This window comes from Octopus bimaculoides, chromosome 3 (genome assembly GCF_001194135.2).
Source record: "Octopus bimaculoides isolate UCB-OBI-ISO-001 chromosome 3, ASM119413v2, whole genome shotgun sequence".
In the NCBI taxonomy this organism is placed as follows: Eukaryota; Metazoa; Mollusca; class Cephalopoda; order Octopoda; family Octopodidae; genus Octopus; species Octopus bimaculoides.
Window position 1 is genome coordinate 120,005,710 of NC_068983.1, and position 20,564 is coordinate 120,026,273.

General features: G+C 35.6%; 1 protein-coding gene across 1 annotated transcript in view; it reads left to right on the forward strand.

Moving 5' to 3' along the window:
- LOC106878123 (multifunctional procollagen lysine hydroxylase and glycosyltransferase LH3) overlaps positions 1–20,564 on the forward strand; it is a 71,178-nt gene that overhangs the window by 23,050 nt on the left and 27,564 nt on the right. Inside the window, exons 2-10 of the mRNA XM_014927237.2 lie at positions 3,619–3,707; positions 5,634–5,770; positions 6,710–6,824; positions 8,814–8,865; positions 12,613–12,725; positions 13,339–13,402; positions 15,423–15,520; positions 17,138–17,239; positions 19,431–19,562. Of these exons, the coding sequence (XP_014782723.1) occupies positions 3,619–3,707; positions 5,634–5,770; positions 6,710–6,824; positions 8,814–8,865; positions 12,613–12,725; positions 13,339–13,402; positions 15,423–15,520; positions 17,138–17,239; positions 19,431–19,562 (902 nt within the window). The remainder of the gene's footprint in view (positions 1–3,618; positions 3,708–5,633; positions 5,771–6,709; positions 6,825–8,813; positions 8,866–12,612; positions 12,726–13,338; positions 13,403–15,422; positions 15,521–17,137; positions 17,240–19,430; positions 19,563–20,564) is intronic.

The window sequence follows — 20,564 nt, forward strand, 5'->3', positions numbered from 1 at the left end:
GCACATAAAAGACACCATTTCGAGCGTGGCCGTTTTCGTGCGGGTGACACGTAAAAGCACCCACTACACTCTCTGAGTGGTTGGCGTTAGGAAGGGCATCCAGCTGTAGAAACTCTGCCAAATCAGACTGGAGCCTGGTGTTGCCATCCGGTTTCACCAGTCCTCAGTCAAATCGTCCAACCCATGCTAGCATGGAAAGCGGACGTTAAACGATGATGATGATGATGATGATATATATGTATATATATATATATATTCTTTTATTCCTTTATTTGTTTCGGTCATTTGACTGTGGCCATGCTGGAGCACTGCTTTTTAGTTGAACAAATAAACCCTAGGACTTATTCTTTGTAAGTCTAGTACTTAATCTATCGGTCTCTTTTGCCAAACCGCTAAGTTACGGGGACATAAACACACCAACATTGGTTGTCAAGTGATGGTGGGAGGACAAACACAGTAACACAAACATACACACACACACACACACACACACATACATACGACGTTTCCATCTACCAAATCCACCCACAAGGCTTTGGTTGGCCTGAAGCTATAGTAGAAAAGACTTGCCCAGGGTGCCACACAGTGAGACTGAACCCGGAACCATGTGGTTGGGAAGCAAGCTTCTTACCACACAGCCACTCTTGCGCTTATATATATATATATATAAAAACCCTCATACTAGACATACAAGTCTGTCGGATTTACTTATTTGTCCAAAGATTGGAAAATGGCAAACAGACATAATTGATTTTCAACCCTTATTGATGTCTTATCATTTGACCAATCCTCAGAAAAACACGTACCTCTTTTGTTTATCTATACATCGAATCTTCGAATCTAGCTGTTTCAGAGAACAGCAGTTATTATTTTGCATTTATATGTATGCATGTGTGTAATACATTTGTATAACTTATATATAGTTATGGTTCTGTACACAATGATTACTTTTACTGTAAATGGCTCAAATAAATAAATTCCCAGCTGAATAGTGGAAGTCAAAAATGGAAGAATGTGTGATGTCAAATTCTATGTGAAGTGTTAGATATTTCCTGTATTTCCAAACTACTGACATACCTCAGTATTCCACTTCCACTACACTTTCCTACACTAACACCAACTGAACTCTACAAATTCTAATAAATGTATTTGATTATCTTGGTAAAACTAACATTATATATCACCTTTCAGCAATTAACATACTGAGATTTAACAGCAATTTCTCTTAAATAAATGTAAAATGCTGGAGTTATTGACATAGGCACTTGTGTGGCTGTGTGTTATGAAGTTTGCTTCTCAGCCACATGATTTCCAAGTTCAGTCCCATTGCGTTGCACCTTGGACAAGTGTTTTCTACTATAGCTATGGGAAAACTAAAACCTTGTGAGTTCATTTGGTAGATGATAACTGAAAGAAGCTTGCTGTATATATGCTTGTGTGAGTATATATGTTTATATATATATATATATATACATATATTAATATATATGTATATATATATAAAATGTGTACGTGTATCTTTGTTTTTATTTGTTGTCCACCATTGCTTGACAACTGGTGTTGGCTTACATCTCTGTAAATTAACAGTTTGGTCAAAAGAGACCGTTAGAATAAGTACCAGGCTTAAAAAAATATAAATGCTGAGGTTGAATTGTTTGACTAAGCCCTTCAAGGCACTGCCCCAACATGGCTGCAGTCCAGTGTCTAAAACTAGGAATAGATAAAAGCTAGAATGTTATAAACAACTCTGGTGTTCTCATTGCAAAATTAATTTTCAGTTGCATCAATATATGTTGTATCCTGCAACAATGTGTCTATGCACATGTTTGTAGGCTATCATGCATATCATCTTGTATATGCACATTGTGTTATGTTTATACATGTAGACTTTTATCTGTGCACATAGCATAACAGCTGTGTATATCGTAAAGTGTGTACCTGACTCATGAATGTTCTCCAATCTATGAAATTGTTGCTTTACTTTTTAGCCTTAGATTGAACCTAAGGCAGCAGATCTATGATGAAAGGAATTTCTTGCCATTATGATCTTGTCTTTTTATGGATGTGCAGAGCTATATTATCAAATGATAAAGAGTGATTTGAGAGGAATTTGGTTACTGTTTCTAACGAGCCAAAAAAGCCATACAGAGCAACATGGGGCATGAGATCCAACATTTTTTCTTTTCTTTTTTTTTTTTTTTTTAGTGGGACATGGAGTTGTGAAAATCTTTTTATCTCACAGCAAACATACAATACCTACACTCAGCCTAGCCAAGTCAACTCCTTCAACCAAGCATACTGTGTGAAAACTGTTTGCTACAGTATAGCACTATTCTGAAGCCCTAGTGTGGATATTTCTTTAAGGAGAGTATATAATCATGAGATGTCAATTATTAATTTTTCTGGAAAGTCATAGTGGGGCCTGGGGGAAAATAGGTTGGGAAACACTGTTACAGAAGCTCCCTAATTGGCTTAATTCTGTTAAGTTATCATTCTTGTTAACATAAATATTTCTCACTCCCTCCCAAAATTCTATCTGATTCATATTTTCTTGTTTGTGTACCTCTATTGCTGAAGTGTACCTGTCACAGCTTGCTATCTGCTTGTTGACACACTATGCTACTGCACCGTGTTTCCACTTCAATCCTACCATTTTAAAGGGGTCTCCTATATGGCCATTTTAGAGAGCTGCCAAGCCTTCCTTAAATTACGTTCCAACATTTTTTTAAAAATCAAAAGGACACGTTAGATAATGTAACCATGAATAAATTATGTCTGAAAAAAAAAAAAAAGATGCATTTATCACAGCTGGAAAGTCTTTGATCATAGGTATAACCTATAAGGGCTTAACTTGACAACATAAATATATCCAGGTCTTTCTTGCTCATTAAGCCATAACTGTCTTTGTCTTGCCATAATTCCATAGTTTCTCACTAAATACCAACACAAGGCATTACAAAATTAACAATAGACAGCATCATCATAGTTTTCTCTCTGTTTTTTTTAAGCTGGTATGTTTATACATGTTTATATTTTAAACTTGAAGGCACATGCCTCAGTGGTTAGAGTGTTGGGCTCACAATCACAAGGTAGTGAGTGTGATTCCCAGACCGGGCTGTGTGTTGTGTTCCTGAGTAAGACACTTCATTCCATGTTGCCCCAGTTCACTCAGCTGTTGAAATGAAATGCGACATCACTGGTGCCAAGATGTATCGACCTTTGCCTTTCCTTTGGATAATGTTGGTGGCATGAAGAAGAGAGGCTGGTATGCATGGGTGACTGCTGGTCTTCCATAAACAACTTTGCCTGGACATGTGCCTTGAAGGATAACTTTCTAGGTTCAGTCCCATGGTCATTCATGACCAAAAGCGGTCTTTATCCTTTTTATATTTTAAACTAAGAGTCATAAATAATATATACATGGATGAAAATCAGACATGAACAACTTTAAAGGCTATTCTGGCTTTCCACTGCAGTATAGCCCAAGTGAGATAATTGGGCTAGAGAAAAGTGTGTCCATTATAGTTTGTGCTCTATCAAAGTCAGTTGTCAAACATGTTTGATGTAGAAAGCTTTCAGAATAAATTGTTACCAAGTTGTTATTTTCCTCTGTTGTAGAACTCTTAATAGTAACAATTGCTACCAAGGAGACTGATGGGTTTAGAAGATTTATGAAGTCATGTAACAAGTACAAGTTGAAAGTGTCGGTAAGTAAGACTAGCAATATAATATATTCACTCATACTGCATACATATAAAATAAAATGCTATGACTTTTAAATATTTCTATGTATTGGATTATATTTAATGTTTATAGCATCTAAATATGTTTTACCTTGCAGTAACATGGAAATATTCAGACATAAGCCACTAATTTTTTTGGCTAGACAAGAACTTGCTCAGTTCATTATTTAGCTTATTTGGATTTCTAGGTTTACTGAATTTTCCATGAAAAACATTTTCATTCTTCCTCTTCTTGAAAATTTGCCATGCAATGAAAGCCGGTTAGAAATCTATATTAAAATATGCTTTCAGTTTAGCATTCTGCCTTATTATTTTTCATTTTCCTATTATTTCTCCACATGCGGTTAACACAACCCACTATTTACTGACTTATATATATATATATATATATATATATATATATATATATATATATAATATCAAAGAATGAAGAATTGTATTATGTTCTTACTTTATGTACTGCTGGAATGTTTTGAATAACCTGAGGAATTATTTCCTTACTATACGATGGATTGTATGCGTAATCAATCACTTAATTTATCAATCATTCAATGGAACTGTTAACTTTCAACCATTCTTTTCAGAGCACTACCTATAATAATAGACCATGAAATTAAGTAGCTTGTGTTTCTCCCTTTGAGGTCCCAGAATTTTGAAGCTGTAGTGTCTATGTAATAATGGACACTCTCAGGGGTTTTGACCAAGTACTTATATATTATATTCTTCTGGAGACACTGGTTATTCAGGGGACATTTTCGTGGTTTACAGTTACACATTCCATTAGTTCATCATCATCATTAAATGTCCGTTTTCCATGCTGGCATGGGTTGGACGGTTTGACTGAGGTCTGGAGAGCCAGTGGCTGCACCAGGCTCCAGTCTGATCTGGCAATGTTTCTACAGCTGGATGCCTTTCCTAATGCCAACCATTCCGAGAGTGTAGTGGGTGTTTTTTACGTGCGACTGGCACGAGGGCCAGTCATGCGGGCCTGACATTGATCACGTTTGGATAGTGCTTTTTATGTGCCACTGACATGAGAGCCAGTCAGGTGGCCTTAGCATCAATCATGTTTGGATAGTGCTTTTTATGTGCCGCTGGCATGGGAGCCAGTCAGTGGGTACTGGCATTGGTCACGTTCAGATGGTGCTTTTTATGTACCACAGGCATGGGAGCCAGTCAGGCAGACCTGGCATCAACTATGTTCAGATGGTGCTTTTTATGTTATGTAATAATAAAAGGACTCATTCTATTAGTTTTATTGTAATTATATTAGTGGTATGTAACCCCAATTACATACATAAAGATACATACATTTGTTTATGTGTTTTAGTTTGTGCAGGTAGAACTTGGCATGGTGAGGTGGTAACCCATCAAGAGTAAGGAAAACCTGGATTCCATACTCAGTCATGGGAAAAGCTTCAGAAGTAAACCCCGAGGGAAAATCATGAATCGGAGCCTCTGAGGCAGTTTGACATTGTCTGCAACCTCATTCTGGTAACTCTTGTGATGATGATACCAAGTAGTAATGGCAATGCTGTTCATTTGGATCTATCATGATAGAAAAGGGGGACAACTTTCCTCCATACCATACTGCCTAGACTTTGGTCCTATCAAATGTCTTATACTGGAGAGAAAATTACAACTCAAACAGCATCGGGACAGCTCACAAGTGCTGCTTGAGTGGCAGAGACTGTCATCTGCTCATCGGACTGTTCAACTTCAGACAATGCTGTTCCAGTGGGGCAGACAACTTGAGCCTTCATCCATGGTCATTACTTACAGATGGAGGTCTTACTATATTTTAATTAGAACACATACACACATATCAATGTATTTGAATATCATTGTTGTATATTGTATATATTTACTTTTTTTTTTCATTTTTTGTAGGTTGTTGGTATGGGCACGAAATGGGAGGGTGGTGACATGGACATGGGTGTGGGTGGTGGACATAAGATAAATCTTTTGAAGGATGAATTGAAACAATATTCTGACAGAAAAGACTTAATTATCATGTTTACTGACAGGTAAGTAATCACTTGGATTTTTAATTAACTTTTCTCTTTTCTCCCCCATCTCACATTTTTACTGTATCCTTCCCCTTTATATTGTCTCTCTTCATGCAGGCTTAGATAAATTGTATGTCTATGCAGATATCTGTGTAAATTTAAAAGAAAATCAAAACCATAATGGAGTGAAAGCATCATCATCATTATACTCATCATTGCATTTATGATGATGATGATGATGATGGTAACAGTCATTAGTACGGTTGTGATGATGATGATGATGATGATAAGTCATTAATACAGTTGTGATGGTAACAGTCATTAGCACAGTTATGATTATTATTATTATTATTATTATTATTATTATTATTATTATGGTAGTAATGGTAATGATCAATGCAATGAAAGTGATGATTATCTTAATATTGATGATTATCAGTATTTTTGTAAATTAGAATTGAGTTTTCAACCTTCCAGATCTTTTGAAAACCATAATTCAGAATATATTCCACACATGTGTTGAGGATTTTATTACTTGTTAGAAGTAAAAATGTTATTTTGCTGTAAGAAAAAAAAAGAAAAAAAGTTAAAATTAGTAAATTCTTTCATTAAAATGTTGCAGATTTCTAAATTTACATAACTGTATCATTCAGTTCAATCAGTTTGGCATAGTGATAGCATACATTTAGCCTCCCAAATAGAATATCTGGTTCACAGTTGAAAACATCATAATTGATGTGATGCATACAAGTTGGCTAAAATCTAAACCAAACCATCAAAAAATCATTTGAACAACTAAAATAACAATTTATCCTTGTATGAAACTAGTCACAGATAAGAATTTAAAAAAAAACAAAACAAGAAAACAAAATAAAACATTAAGAAAAAGAAAATTGCAAATTATTTGAATTTATCATATCTTAAAATTAAAAAAAAAATTTCTTTTCAATGTTGTAGCTATGATGTTGTCTTTACAAATGGCTCAGAAGATATTTTGAGTAAATATAAGAAACTAGGATCTCGTGTAGTATTTGCTGCTGAAGGGTTCTGCTGGCCTGATCACACACTTGCTGTAAGAATTTTTTTTCGTTTTTAACAATCCTTGGTATATTTAGAAAGTAATATTTTGTAGAAAAATTGTCTTAGTCTACTTCTCTCTCATTCTTTAGAAATATTGTAGATAAACTCTTCCTTTTTGCATTTAATAGCTGATAATTTTGACAACTTCATTGATAAATTTGTAGAAAATGGTGAGGGTCTTTATACCTATGCCCTTTCAAAGCTCTTATCACAAGTTGGTCTTGTTGATGTATAAATTGAGCTTTTGTTACGTAATGTCTGCATGAAAAATGTAGGTAAGGAGGGAGTTCCTGAGGGTTTCTACTTTTGTGAGAAAATATTGGATGAAATTTTTCATGGGATTTATAAGATAATAAAGATAGCAAAATGAAGCAATATGTGTCTTATATAGTTTCTTTTCAAATGTGAACTGGAAATATTCTAGTAGTGGTACAAGTGACAAAGGGAGAATACAGCATAGCTGCTGGATGGTGATTGTAATATGTTGGTGAGGAAAAGGTGGTCACTGAAATTTTGAGTGAAGCAGCTGCTTTGTATCTTTGTGTGGGAAGTACCGTAAATTCTCGAATATAATCCGTACTTTTTTCCCAAAATTTCTAGTGCGTACTATATACAAGGTTAAAAATGAAAAATATTTTCTAAGTGATAAATATGTAAAGGCAATTTACTTAATATTTATTTTTAACTGACGTTATTACTGTTATTTCTTTATTTTCTGCAAACAAAGTGCACAAAAAGCTACATGTTTGCATTATGTTAAATATACAATAATAATAATAAAGGACGTTACTGTATATATGTTTACAAACCAAGAACATTATAGAGACCTCCTTGACTCAAGTTAGAGAAGGGGTGCATATTATACACAAGGTTTAGATCTTTCAGAGGTACAGCCCCCTAAAAATCCCCTGCGTATTATACTCAAGGGCGTATTATACTCGAGGATTTATGGTAATCTTTAGGTTGCAAGAAACAGTTTTTGTCACTTAATAGGATCTTTTGAAATGTAGGTTTGGATTCTTTTGCCATCTTCAGTACTATCTACAAGGCATATTGATATTTGTTAACATAAATATTCATTTCAAATTTTGGCACGAGGCCAGCAATTTTTAGGTGTAGTGGGGGTAGGTTAACTACATTGACCCCAGTGCTCAACTGGTACTTATTCTATTGACCCCAAAAGGATGAAAGGCAAAATTGAACAAGGCAGTGTTTAACCCTTTAGAATTTAAACCAGCTGTATCAGGCTCAAATATTCTGCTTCTTTTATGTTCAAACGAGCTAGATCCAACATCTCACACCTACCCTATAATGTCATTCTAAAAATAATCATGCCATTGAAATCTTGAAGCCACAAGATAATGCATGATTTATTCATGTGAATAAATAAGCATTAGATTTGACAGAATAATCTAAATGCTAAAGGGTTAAATTCAGGACATAATGTTAACATAAATATTGCATATATATTTGGTGACCCTTTAGTTTCTTTTGTTATCTTTCATCCTCATCCTTCACAACGGGACCCTTATCCATTTATCAATGTAGATGTAGTGAGTCTATGATTCCCCTCAATATTTTATTCATTTTTGCTAAAATTCTGATTAATTGACAAGTGTATAGTATATATTTATTTGTTGAGTCCAGGTTTCCTTTTTATATATCCTGATATTAACGATGTTGCTTCACATCTATTTCCAGGAAGAAACTAATATTCTTTGTGGGTTAATGAGAATTATTGATTAGAAATGTTAGATATAGTTTTATACCATAGTGGTTGCTTTGGTTTTTGTTGATTTTCTTCTTATTCAAATTGTTGATCACTTTTAACCTGATCAGCCATTGTTCATTTTATTTCACCTTGTTAATCTGCTCTTGATCTTGCTGACCCTAGTAAATTGACCATATGACCTTGTTAACTGTAACCTTGTTAACCATGCCATTATTTTGCTCTCTAAATGAGACCTTATTCCTCTTTCAGAAACAATATCCTGCTGTTTCTGGAGCTGAGAAGCGCTTCTTAAATTCTGGAGGTAAGTTAAAACATACTTTTGATGATGGTTGTCAATTGGTGATACTGGTCACTTATTATTTATGTTGTTAGGAGATTTCATTAATAATTGTTGACAATATCATAGTTGATGTGAATGTGATGTTAGCCAGTAATTTTTGTTGAGACAGTGGGTTCTTGTGTTTTCTTTTTTGTGGCAGTTAACTCAGTTGTTGGTTGTGTATTACTGGTTGGTTGTGTATTACTGGTCAATTTTTCATTATGTGATACCTGGTCAATATGTGATAGGAATTTGATACTTGGTCAGTTATTGATGGTTTTACAGTTCATGAAGGGGAGTTTATTTAGCTGGCGGTACACCTGATGATCATTGGTTAGTGATTCTATTACAGGTATCCGTGCTTAGTTATTGCTGATACTAATCTAAATAGTCATTAGTTAACTGTGTTATACATTTGAAGGAATATGGCTCAGCTGTGTTGTGTTCTTGAGCAAGACACTTTATTCCAGGTTGCTACAGTTCACTCAGTTACAGAAATGAGTTGTGACATCACTGGTGCCAAGCTGCATTGACCTTTGCCTTTCCCTTGGATAACATAGGTGGTGTGGAAAGGGAAGGCTGGTATGCATGGGTGACTGCTGATCTTCCATAAGCAATCCTGCCCAGATTTGTGCCTAAGAAGGGAACTTTCTTAGTGCAATCCCATGGCCATTCATGACAGAAGGTGGTCTTTACCTTTTACATTTGAACTAGGATGTAGATCTATGTAGTATTTGTCAACTGACCATTGACACAGATGGATGGAAAGGATTGAATTCAGAAAACTAACCAAGATTCATGTGAATAAGGAATGTGGTTTATTAGTTTTAAATATTAGGTAAAGTAACAGAAAACACAACTGTTAGGATAACGTTGAAAACTATTGCTCATAGGTTATAGATTCAAATCATGATTAGGAATGAATGAATAAATGAATAAATAGGTAGTAAACCCGGATTAAGAATATATAAACAAGGTTGTAACTTTACGTTTATTGAGGCTACACATATATACACAAGATGGAAGTCACTGTAATGTGGTCAGTGGTTAGACCTTAGAAGGTCTGGAACCAACAGACTCTGAGACTAGAAGGAGGTGAGTTTTTATAGCTAATGGTAGGCTCAAATGCAGTTTTGAACAGACTGTCTCATGTGACTTATTTGGAGGTTGTGATTGGTTGGGTTGTATATTGGCACATGATAGTAAGAGACAAATTGTGCCAACACCAACCAATCAGAGTGGTAGACACAACTGGGTCCAAAACAGTGCCTGAAGGTTAGCTGTTACCTGCTATATTCGTATGTATTTATATGTAATAGAGAGAGGAAGTTCACTAGAGTTCGCTACAAATATATGAAACCGGATTAACAGAGGACTACATCTGCTTGAAAAACTTAAATAGTGGACAATAGTGTTGTGAAAGCACAATGGTTTAGGGTTTCGTATCTGATACAGTACAGTGATTGATGGTCATTTAGGAAAAAGGTGTGGAAATTATAGAATATATACTGATATGTTTATGAACTAAAGTTTTATTTGCTATCTCCTGACATATTTCTTTTGAAACTTTAGAATTATCTTTTCTTTACAGTCCACAACCCTGATCAGACTTATAGTGAAAAGCATTCTGGCTATGATCATTCCAATTTATTTTCAGATACAGTACATCTGTCACTATGTTATTCAATATTTCTTTCCTTTAAGATGATAGTGTAGGGTAAAATTTGAGGAACATTTAGCTGATATATTTGAACAGGTCAACTGACCATGTAGTGGCACCCATGTTTTTATGTGCATGCAAAGTTATTCCATATCATGAAGTCTATTAACTAGCAATATATTAATATATTGAATAATAAGCAAAGTAAGTTCACAAAGTTGTATGAGGGTCCTTCCTCAAAGAATGAAGGGCCTAATTTATTCCACTTATTTGACGACACAGGCCACTATGAGTTTCCTTGAATTTTATTGTTCTGTTGTTGATGAGTTAAACTTGACAACTTGAGATCCTCAAGGATTTTATGTGTTGGGCTTTTACACAAGTCACACAACAACAGTCTAGTTGAAAATACAAGTTAATTTCTGCACGTGTGTGTACACAGAAATGCACACACACATCACATACATGTGTAAACATCACTCGCACACACACACACACACACACACACACACACACACACACACACACACACACCACTCACATGTGCATACACACTTCACACATGCACACACACATCACATACATGTGTAAACATCACTCGCACATGCAAACACACGCACACACACACACCACTCTCACACACACACACCACTCACATGTGCATACACACCTCACACATGCACACACACCACCCATACATGCATACACACCACACACACATGATGTGGTTGTATATATAGAGATTCTATTTCAATAAAAACAAAATCCCTGATTTCAAAAACTATTGGCAATGTGAATTTAGTTGTCCTGGATGCTGTAGTGTATGAAATAGAAGAAATGTAGCATTTGGCAAAAAAATAAATGAATGAATGGCCATCCTAAAATACTACAATATATGTTGTAACATTATTTTCTTTATAATTATATTCATTTTCATATGCAAACACTACAGCATGAAAATAAATTCAAAATATATTTCATTTTATAAATTTTATAATTCATTATTTCAAAATTAGAATAAGGTATTTAAAAAAAATTAGCATGGTTTTCTATGGCATGGCTGTGTGGTAAGAAGTTTGCTTCCCAACCACATGGTTCTGGGTTCAGTCCTACTGTGTTGCCCCTTGGGCAATTGTCTTCTGCTATATCCCCAGGCTGACCAAAGCCTTGTGAGGGGATTTAGTAGATGGAAACTGAAAGATGTCTGTCATATGTGTGTGTGTTGTCTTTGTGTTTGTTCCCCACCATTGCTTGACAACCAGTGTTGGTGTGTTTACATCCCTTGTAACCTAGCAGTTTGGCAAAAGATACCAATAAAATAAGTACTGGGGTCAATTCATCTGACTAAAAATTCTTCAAGACGGTGCTCCAGATTGGCTGCAATCTAATGAGAAAAACAAGTGAAAGATAAAAGATGTCTCTCAATGAATTTGATATCAACCAATGTTTCCCCAGCAAGTTGTTTTTCAACCAACAAAATGCATATGGAAAAATCCAGTCAGCATTCTTGTAACAAGATTTGAAGCTTATTTTAACATCTGATTTCTTTTTTTTTTTTACTTGCTGGCATGTTGAAGATGTTGGTGGGGGCAATTATCTTTGTAGCTGGATGCCTTTTTCTATCAATCACTCAACCATGAAGTAGGAATGGAATCTGTTTTGTCACTCAGTCAAGCATATACTTGTAGGCAGCAGTAACTTATGATCTTGTGATTGTATTCTCTGTTGTTCATAACTTCCACTTCACAACCATTGTACTCATCAAAGTGTTTGTGAAGAAAATAAAGGGGATGGGTGGGTGGGAGTGACCTTATTTTTTGTGTTTTTTTTTTTATATCACTGCCATGTAACTGAAGACTAGGGGTTTTGGATTTTCTTGTATTACTTTCCCACAATAGATTAACCCCATTCAAGCCTTTAGTTTAACTCCAATTAGGTCATGTTAACAATAACAATATTTTTACTTTTGCCTAGATATAGACACTAGATTGTAAGTGAGATATAACACCCATCTCAACAAACATCTGAAACTAATAAAATTAACTTTACTTTTTTTGTGTCTATTGAAGGTTTTATGGGTGTTGCCAAGGACATCCATGAGATTGTCACCTTTAAACCTATTGGAAATAAAGAGGATGATCAACTTTACTATACCAAAATATTCCTCAACAAAGAACTACGTGTAAGTTTACTCATACATCGTCATTGTTTTAAGCTTGTAGCATTCAAATTACTCAATCAAATACTATGTTTATTTTTTCACATTATTTTGAATTAATCAGACAGTATCTCATAGCTTTGAAATTTCAATGTTGTAAATTTTATTTTTAGTATGACTTAAGTAGTGGGGCTCTGAAAGGGGTTACATGGAGGCAGTGTCTCTGCTTTCCTGAGCTAGTTTTCCACCACATTTCTTAAAAATCATGGTAGAGGCCTTGGTCTCAGGACCATTCATGTCTAGAAACTGAGGTTGGAGTTAAGCAAGGGCATGCTCCCCGTAGAAAATCCAGCCACAAAAAAGTCTCATGAGAATGGGCACCAGCCAGTCCAAAGATTGGGTGGGCTGCATCTGCATACCTGAAAAAGAAAGGTGCATGTTCATACTAGTGATATTTAAGATGCAAGCCTCCTGTTATTTATCCAATACTTTATCAACACTAACTTTAAAAACTGTTATGTAATTATGTTGGTTTTAATGAGATAGTTATTCTATTCATATATTGTATTGTAATATTTATGTTATATGTACTATAATTACTTATAATACAGTTTCTTTTATTTTATTCTTCTTATAGACACGATGGGACATTAAATTGGATACGAAATCAGCGATATTCCAAAACTTAAATGGAGCTCTTGGTAAATTTTGTTGCTGCTCATATATATTACTCTATTCATTTTTTTTTGTTGCTGTTTTGTATTTCAGGCATTTTCTGTTTTAAAATCTTGTTTATTTAAAAATAAAATGTAATTATTATATCTATAGCCATTTTGTGCATGTATAAACATATGTAATCTTATTGTGTTGCTTTGCTTAAACATCTAAGTTGATAAAAGCATGAGATCAGCAACAGATTTATTGCAGCTTTGATTCCCATATAGTCTCCATAGGACCAGTGAAATTAAGTTACATGCTGTCGTAGTTAAGTGTATAGATTATCTGTTATACATTCTGCTATACGTATGTAAAATGTCATGTTGCTTTCATAAAATTCAACTAAGGTTAACTATACATAACACAATGCAGCATACAATAAATATATTATTCTGTGTTGTGGTGAGGATTGTTAAAACCCAAGTTAATTGAAATCAAAGTAGTATAGTTACTGTGCCTTATATTAACATAAGTTATAACCCCAAACAGTTTTCATTAGAAGATTATACATATTCCTGAGTTGCATTTGTTTGATAAATGATTTCATGCAGTGAGTAATGTCAGTGTCTGGGCTACAGATGTAGAGCAAAATTTCTTGACACTTAGGGTTATATTAGCAGCAGAACCTAGACTTGTCTGGGTTTATGAGTTTATTAACCCCAAATAAATACAGTCACATGATTTCACTATATTTGGGGTGAATTGCTTTAAGAAGATGCTAACAGTTTTCAGTTTGTCTGGGAATTTTGATACCCTCAGAATTGTTGCATCCAGGCCATCAAGAAGAAGGTACAATTTGAGATTCTTAGAAATGTACAGAAAAATAAACATGTCTTTTTGAACCCAAGCACATGTGGCCTGAAAAACACAAAGTATAGATAGGGCAGCATAGTTCTCAGGAAAACTTAGTTACTTAATAATTTTGAACAAACAGACATAAGTATTGACTCCTAGAAGAGACATTTGTAGCTAAAGATTTTATATTTTCTATAACCCAGGCTTCTTTGCTCTCTCTTATTTATGCTGTGGGATTTTTCATTGCCATTGAGTTCTCTGTTGAGGTGGTTTTCATTCTTTGTACACCATCTCATAAGAATTTTTTCTTATGTACAATGGCCTTTTTCTCTGGGACAAATTTGTAACATATGGCTTGCATTAAGGATATGAATTCTTTGAGTTTCATGTTGATGTCATGTGTGGAGATACAATACATACAATCACATTCACTTCTCTAAATCTTATTTGTAAATGATGCAGGTGTGACTGTGTGGTAAGAAGCTTGCTTTCTAATCATGTGGTTCTGGGTTCAGTCCCACTGGTTGACACTTTGGGAAAGCGTTTTCTGTTATAGCATCGGGTCAATCAGAGCTTTGTGAGTAGATTTGGTAGATGGAAACTGAAAGAAGCACATTGTATATATATATGTGTGTGTCTGTGTCTATGCTTGTCCCCTACCACCACTTGACAAGTAGGGTTGGTGTGTTTACATCTCCGTAACTTAGGGGTTTGGCAAAAGAGATCAATAGCATAAGTATCTGGTTTAAAAGAAAGATATGTGCTGGCATCGGTTGGGCAGTTTGACTGGAGATGGCAAACTGGAGAGCTGCACCAGGTTCCAATCTGATTTGGCTTGGCTTCCCTTCTTAGCTCCTAATGCCAACCACTTTACAGTGTGTGCTGGGTGCTTTTGACGTGGTACTGACATGAGTGCTTATTATGTGGAACTGGCACAAGACTCTTGCAGGTTAGTCCTCCTCACCATGGGGAGCAGCCTTAACACTTCTGCTGTACAGGACTGGTCTTCTTGAGTATCTGCTGTGTAGGACGGGTCTGCTTCATTAATTCAAACCAATGGTAATAAATGAATATTCTATTGATATTTGGCAGAGCAATCTGAACACTAAAGGGCTAACCCTTAGTTGTTTATCGTAAACTATGCTACATAATTCTGAGTAAAACATAACAGTTCTGAAATAATGTTTTCCTATTCCTGTTTTGTTGTAGGTGAGATTATGGTGAAATTTAAAGGGGCTCACAGTTTCCTGTATAATGTCAAAACTAGACAAACACCAACTGTTGTACATGGAAATGGACCAGTCAAGGTAAAGTATGAAGGAGAATGTTGTTAATTCTTATTGTATGGTGGAGATTGTGATGGCATTTGTTGTCATTTAGCCCCAGGTTAGCCTTGTCAAACAAAGGCTTTCCAACCATGTTCACCCTGTCTTTTTGTATATCATGAACTATATATTGTGTACTGAATCTTTTCATTTTTAAGACAGTAGGTTGTAATTTGAGGGAGATTTGGCTACTATTTCCAGCAGTCAAGCAACCATGTTGAGGTTCTGTAGTGTGTAGTAGTTGTGTGCATGTTTGTGGTGTCTAGAGTTATTGTTTAGTTCCAGGTCATCCTTGACTGAGTAGATTTATGATCAAAACCTTTCCAACTGTGGCCATCTCATCCTTTTTCTGTGATGTGAACTGAAACCCATGTTCACATTATCCAACATGTACTTTTTTTTTTAAAGATGGTAGACTACGGTTTGGTTGCTATTTCTAGCAGGTTGAATGACAATGTAGAGGTTTGTTCATTGACTCCTAATGTCAATAGTGAGTATGTGGTGACAGTAGCAGAGGTTGTGCTTGTTTTATATGTATTGGTGGTTCAGTGGTTAGTGTTGGGTTCACAACATGAGGTAGTGAGTTAGATTTCCAGACTGGGATGTATGTTGTGTTCTTGAGCAAAACACTTTATATCATATTGCTCCAGTTCCCACAACTATAGAAATAAGTTGCAACGTCACTGATCTTAAGCCGTATTGGCCTTTTCCTTTCCCTTGGATAATATCAGTGGTGTGGAGACATGAGGCTGGTATGCATGGGCGACTGCTGGTCTTCCATAAACAAACTTGCGTGGACTTGTGCCTTGGAGGTTAACTTTCTAGGTGCAGTCCCATGGTCATTCATGATCGAAGAGGGTCTTTTTTTTGCAGTGGTGTTTACAATATGAGGGGTGCTGAAAAGTTCCTGGCTTTAAGGGTATCATGAAAGGCCTGGTTGGAGGCTCAGCCTTCAGAGTTCTTTTACAGGCTTTAAAAAAACTGAAGCACTGCTGCAATAAGTGTGTGAATCTGAGAAGGGGGAATATGTTGAATAAAATCATAATTAACTGATCCTCTTGTATTGTCTTTTATCCAAAGCCAGGAACTTCTCAGCACCCCCTCGTATGTGACAGTGGTGATGATTATATTATAGTGGTGCTGGTATCTGTAATGTGGTGATGATGTTTGTACTGTATTTGTTGTGATGTATGTAGGGCAGTAATGGTGTCTATAATATATGGTGAACAAAGGCAGCGTGCTGGCAGAATCATTAGCACACTGGGCAGAATGCTTAGCAGCATTTTGTGTGTCTTTATGTTGAGTTCAAATGCTGCTGTGGTCAGCTTTGCCTTTCATCCTATCGTGTTCAATAAAGTAAGTACCAGTTGAAATCTGGGGTCAATGTAATCAACTTACCCCTTCCCCAGAAATTGCTGGCCTTGGGCCAAAATCTGAAACCAAAATATGGTGAAGATAGAGGTATATAGTGTGTGTGTGTGTGTAATGCTAATATTGTGTATGTGTACTACATAGCATTGTATTTTGATGCTTTTCCTATTCCTAAATATTTCACCTGATCGTCATCTTTCATCATTCTGGCATATTTTTTTTTTTTAGGAAGAATTCAGTCGAATTGCCAATTATCTTGGAGATGGTTGGACAAAAACTGGTGGTTGTTTTTCCTGTAAGGAAGATGTGCTCAGCCTATCTTCTGTAAAGGTAATTACATCTAATGATATAAAACAATTTATATTATATATGATTTGTTGCAATATGCTAAGCTAATTGTATATACATCAACATCTCTGTTGTCTTGCCAAAAGCTCTTTCTCTCGGGTCTGTTGTCTCAACGAACAGTTTTGTCTGGGCAGGTGGGTGGGTGGGTGATGGGGGTGTGGTCTGCTATCAAATGTACATCTTTGAATCATTGTGTTAGATTCCTAAAAGTTCTTTAATATGAGCTGCTGAAATTTGAGTTTTAAAATAGTGTTGGAATTATCATCATCACTTAATGGCATGGGTAGAAATTTTAATCTGCAAAGGAATTTCTTTTCACATTGACTTATGATATTTTCCATGCATAAGCATGGTTTTGATGGGTTTAGTAAATTTTGATGTGTGCTTAATGGAGTTGTGTGTTTATAGCTGACCTCTTTTAGTAATTATTTGACTTTGATACAACAATAGTACTCTCTCTCTCTCATAAGCAACTCAAATGACATAACACCAGGTATTATGTAATTTGTGAGGATTCATGACTCAGACTTGAGTATAGGAATGTTTGATCTCATTACTCTCTATTCATCTGAGACAATGTAATAACTGTAAATGGTTTACTCCCCTAGCAATCAGATTACTCTATCAAATCTAATGCTTATGTATTCACATTGTTTTGTGGAGAGTACCTGCACAAGGGGTAGACCCAGGAAGACACGGGACGAAGTAGTGAGAAAGAATCTTCAGGTGCTGAGCCTCACTGAGGAAATTAGGAGGGACTGGGAGATGTGGTTATTTGCTGTACTTGATAGGACATGTCAACTTAAGTAAAATTGCTGTCTTCCACACATACAGGTTTGTCCTTTCAGGTGCCATTGCCACTTAAACAGTACCTGTGCTAGTGCTGTGTAAATGCAGTCATGCAGTGGAACATAAAAAGCACCCAGCACACTTTGTTAAGTGGTTGACATTAGAAAGGGTATCTAGTCATAGAAACCATGCCTTGACAGATAACTGGAGTCTGGGCAGCTCCCTGCCAGCTAGTGCCATGTCAAATCATCCATCCCATGCCAGCATAGAAAATGGATGTTAAATGATGATGATGACGTTTTGAATTACTCATGCATTATCTTGTAAATTTGAGATTTTCCTTATGTGACTATCTTTTATTTTTTACCTGTTTTAGTCATTAGATTGTGACCATGCTAGGGCACTATCTTGAAGAATTTTTAGTCAAACAAATCAACCCTGGGACTTTCTTTTTAAGCCTGCTACTTATTCTATCTATCCTTTTTGCTGAACCGCTAAGTAATGGGGACGTAAACACACCAACATTGGTTGTTAAGTGGTGAGTGTGGGACAAACATAGACACAAAGATACACAGATATATGTATATATGATGGGTTCCTTCCAGTTTCCATTTAACAAATCTACTCACAAGGCTTTGGTTGGCCCAAGGCTATAGTAGAAGACACTTTCCTACGGTGCCATGCAATGGGACTGAACTCAGATCCATGGGGTTGGGAAGTAAACTTCTTACCACATAGCCAGACCTGTGCCTAATCATATTGTAAGGTAGGTGTGAGAACCGGGATCTGGCCAATTAAGATGTTAAAAGATAAACTTATTCAGACAAGGTCATTCATTCACCCATCACAGCTCATTCAAATTTAAGTCAGATATAGATTAAATAAATCTTACTTTTTTTTTTACCAGAGTTAAATATTTCAGGAAAAAAAAAAAAGTGTCTTATGATTGTTTCACAACCATTTTTCCATGCTTTGCATGGGTTGAGGTTGTTTATTTGTTGATAGAACTGTTTTTAAAATTGAACATTGCTGACCACTCAAAGTAAACTGAAATATAATTGTAAGATTTGAAACTACAAAATTTAAGAAACTATCATCATTATTTTAACATCTACTTTTCTGTGCTTGCATGGATTAAGTGGAGCTTATTGGGGGAGATTTTTCTATAGCTGGATGCCTTTCCTGTTGCTAACTCTCACCTGTTTCTGAACAAGGTAATATTTTCCCAAAGCTAGATTATCTTCCCATGGAAGACTGGAAATAGGTGTTTGTTTAGAACCTTCATGTGATGTCAACACAGAGTTTTTCTTTAAAGAAGGTAAAATTTATCCCAGAAATATCATGGAATGACTGTCATTGCTATGATTTCTCTAAACTTTTTCAGATTTCTGATTATCCAAAAGTAATGATTGCAGTTTTTATACATCACAATATTCCATTTATGAGAGAATTCTTTGATAAAGTTTACAAGTTGGATTATCCATCGAAACGCATTGATTTATACATCCATAACAAAGTGAGTTACACTTTTTACTTCTCAGTTTTTTTTTTCTTTGCTTTTTATATCTCTGATATGTTGAGTTTTTACTTTTCAGTTTTGCATTTAAAAATAGATTTGATAAAACAATCTGTTGTTTAAAGCGTTTTATATTTTATATTGCCAATTTCAAAAAACAATAATGTCATTTATTTATAGATTTCTAATGGTGCATAGATTCATTGCATTTATGATGGTAAGAAGTGACAAGGGAGTGTCTGTGAAGCTCATTCAGAACAAATACCACGGGGTATTTTTGTTTACAAACACTTGTTGATCAGTTTTATCACTGTTATTTAGATCTTTCACCAATGTGTATGCATAAAAGATGCATACCTACCTACATACATGTATATACTTTGGGCTTCTGCATAGTTTCCATATAACAAATTCCACTCAATGCATTTTTTAATCCAAGATTTTAGTAGAAGAGACTTGACTAAAGTATCATACATTAGATTTGGAATCATGTGTTTGCAAAATCAAGCTTTCTAGCCAAACAACCATACTAGCATCTGTACCATAGAGCCATGGTTGCATCCATGTCAAGAACTAATTACTGGACCTTTGTGCTTAACAATTTTAAGTATCATCTGTATTGTTTAAACTTTAGCTTATGTTCTAAGTTTGAACTATAATTGTTTAATAAGCCTTTTTTTCCCCTTTTCTGCTTCTATTCATCATCATCATCATCATCATCGTTTAACGTCCGCTTTCCATGCTAGCATGGGTTGGACGATTTGATTGAGGACTGGTGAAACCGGATGGCAACACCAGGCTCCAATCTAATTTGGCAGAGTTTCTACAGCTGGATGCCCTTCCTAACGCCAACCACTCAGAGAGTGTAGTGGGTGCATTTACGTGTCACCCGCACGAAAACGGCCACGCTCGAAATGGTGTCTTTTATGTGCCACCCGCACAAGCCAGTCCAGGGGCACTGGCAACGATCTCACTCGAAAATCCTACGGGAGCCAGTCAGGC